Source organism: Etheostoma spectabile, unplaced genomic scaffold (assembly GCF_008692095.1).
Source record: "Etheostoma spectabile isolate EspeVRDwgs_2016 unplaced genomic scaffold, UIUC_Espe_1.0 scaffold431, whole genome shotgun sequence".
Lineage (NCBI taxonomy): Eukaryota > Metazoa > Chordata > Actinopteri > Perciformes > Percidae > Etheostoma > Etheostoma spectabile.
The window spans coordinates 392,577-395,634 of NW_022605607.1; the positions used below are offsets into that span (position 1 = coordinate 392,577).

Genomic DNA, 3,058 nt, shown 5'->3' on the forward strand with positions numbered 1-3,058 from the left:
GTGTGGTGTGTGTGTGGTGTGTGTGTGTGTGTGTGTGTGTGTGTGTGTGTGTGTGTGTTGTGTGTGGTGTTGTGGGTGTGTGTGTGTGTGTGTGTGGGTTTTGTATTTTTGCGCAGTTTTACACTGTATGTATGTATGGTATATATATTATATATATCATATCATATGTGTGTGTGTGTGTGGTGTGTATATATTGGGTGTGTAATTGTGTGAGAGAGAGGAGAGAGAGGAGAGAGAGGAGAGAGATTGTAGATAGGTACACGGTGAAGGCGAGAAGAGGGAAAGCGGTCGGGAACCAGCAGCTGATTTGATGTGGTGTGTGTGGTGTGTTGTGCAGGTGAGGCAGAGGCGGTCAATCTCCGCTCCGTCACCATCGCCAACCAGACCAACTGCCCCCTCCTACGTCACAAGGTGATGAGCCAAGAGTGCGCTGATGGCATCGCCCTCGCAAGGAAAAGAGGTGAGAAGAGCATTTGTTAACCTTCTCTCTGTATGTTTCACTGCACACCTGTGGCTGCCATCTTGGAAAAATAAAGAGATAAAACTCTTTTATTTGCTTTGAGAAAATAATAACAATTCTCCCTCAAGGAGCCCAAAAAAAAAAAAGAAAAAATAAACCATATATTTCTCTTTTTGTTTTTAAATATCCTTCATTTTTTGTCCTGTTTTTCTGTGTAGACGTATGAAAAAATGCCCCAAATCACAAAATAATAGATAGGATACGCAATGTTGCCATTAATTTATGACAGTTTTTGTTTTTTACGCTTTTTAAAGGTCTAAGAAAGGAAAATAAATTGAGTGAAAGTATAAAGAATAACATAAATTAAATTTAACCCTTGTCTTGTTTTCCGTCAAAATTGAAAAAATACTTTTTTTTTTTTTACGTTTTGTCATCTTTTTTTTCAACACTTTTGACCTGTTTTCAAGTGGGACCTTTTTTTGACGTTTTTAAAACACTACGTAACACTAACTTATATAACTTAGTTTTACAGTTAATTTTTGGAAATGGTCAATAACTCTCATTTTAATAGAAATTATACCTAATGTTTTGAGTTAGCAAAAGTAGAAATTAGAATTATTGAGACTAAAATTAAAGGAATGGATGGTGATATAATCACAGTGACTGGAATATGTCACTTTTACTAACACACTTTCAAAAAACACTTCACTTGTTTACATGCTATTAAAATAGAATAAGACCAACATTAATGAAAGTAGAGATTTGTACTGGCAAGAGCTTGGAATCAATCCCAGTTTATTTTGGGGAATAAACAAAGAACATTTATAGGAAAACCGGGTACACATGAGACAACATGAAGGACAACATAGAGACAGAGGCAACTGTAAGACGAACATCAATGAGGGACAACATGACGTTGCTCCAACACTGCGAACAACATGAGGACAAACATGAGGGACATGGGCACCGACCATAGCATAGACAATTATTGAGGGCAAAAGGAAGGGCAACAGGAGGGCAACATGCGGGCACATGAAGACAAAATGAGGATAATGAGACAAAAGGACAGACCAACATGAGGGCGCCCCAGAGGACGGCATGAGGACACAGAGGCAAACTCCGCGGACCGGACCATGCGGACGACATGAGGAGAATGAGGACAACATGAAGACAACCTGAGGGCACCAGAGGGCCACACACACACACACACACACACACACACACACACACACACACACAGTGTATATACATTCACACAATACACACACACATATATATACATATATACATACATACATACATACATACAGTGTATATACATTCGCACAATACACACACATCTTAAACACCATTGCATTACAAGGTTTTTTTAAAGGTTTAAAGGCTCGTTCTTTCTACAGCTGTAGACATCCAAATAGAGTGGATTCTGTGACGTCGTGGGTCTAAACAAATGTATAATTAACTGCTAGAATAGTAGTGGAAGCGCGTGAATAAGAAATAACGAGGGATGAATAGTTGTGGAAAATTGGAAATATTCCAAAAGTTATATATCTCACATTAGTATCACACATTTGTGAAGATATGTATATTTAATGCTCCGTATCGGCAGATACACAAGAGAATCCATGTTCTCTCTCTGTCTCTTTTCTGAGACCTTCTCTTTGTCAAGGTCTTGAGTTTTTGAGGAACCAGTCCTCCCGTCTTACCTCCTCTGGGCGGCTGAGCACGTGGCCTTCAGGGCCGGAGATCCCCAGCTCCAGAATACGTCTCTGCTCCTGCACAATCCACCCAGAAACACTATTATTATCATCCAAAATGCCAATTACTGCACACAGCTGAGACTGTGCCGAGGCTATTTTTGCTTCGGTTACCTCTGCAATGATGTCTCCATTCTCAGCATGCACCTGTGCAATGGCTCCGAGGTCTCTGATGACGCTGAACACCTCATAGATCTAAAACAAATATAAATATATGATACAGCCAGGTCAGCTCGGAGGGCAGCCGTCTACAGAAAACACATCTAACAGCCCCAAAATAAAATGCTGTGACAGGCAGCTGTAGCGCTCGTTAAAATCACGCAGGTGCCGAGCATACCTCAGAGTCAGAAAGTTGGAAAACATCCTTATAAGCCAAATAGACCAGGAAAGAGTTGACACCTGAAGATAGAAAACTTATGAGAGAAAAGCAGCCAAAAGGTGGAATAAAGAGAGCAAAAAGAAAGGAAACTCAGAGCAAAAGGAGACAAGTAAAGACCAAAAAAGGACAGAAATTACAAAGCAGAAACATTTAGACTTGTGTAGCAGTGATGCTGCATCCACACCGCTACGTTTTGGGTTGAAAACTGAATATCTGGCGCAGAGATAGCTCAGTTGGTAGAGCAGTAGGGCTGCACAATTAATCAAATTGACCTAGGAGACCTGGGAGATAAATAACATCCCAGAGTCCTGGTCTAGACCGGCTCTTTATGGAAAGACCTGGGAGATAATTAACATCCCAGAGTCCTGGTCTAGACCTGCTCTTTATGGAAAGACCTGGGAGACAAAAAACATCCCAGAGTCCGGTCTAGACCTGCTCTTTATGGAAAGACCTGGGAGATAA

The 3,058-nt window shown here is 40.8% G+C and overlaps 1 protein-coding gene across 1 annotated transcript in view; it reads right to left on the reverse strand.

Annotated features, from left to right (window-relative positions):
• dpysl2a (dihydropyrimidinase like 2a) overlaps positions 1 to 3,058 on the reverse strand; it is a gene marked incomplete in the record, with an annotated part of 33,677 nt that overhangs the window by 18,280 nt on the left and 12,339 nt on the right. The window contains 3 exon segments of the mRNA XM_032511657.1: positions 2,167 to 2,235; positions 2,332 to 2,412; positions 2,555 to 2,616. Coding sequence (XP_032367548.1) covers positions 2,167 to 2,235; positions 2,332 to 2,412; positions 2,555 to 2,616 — 212 coding nt within the window.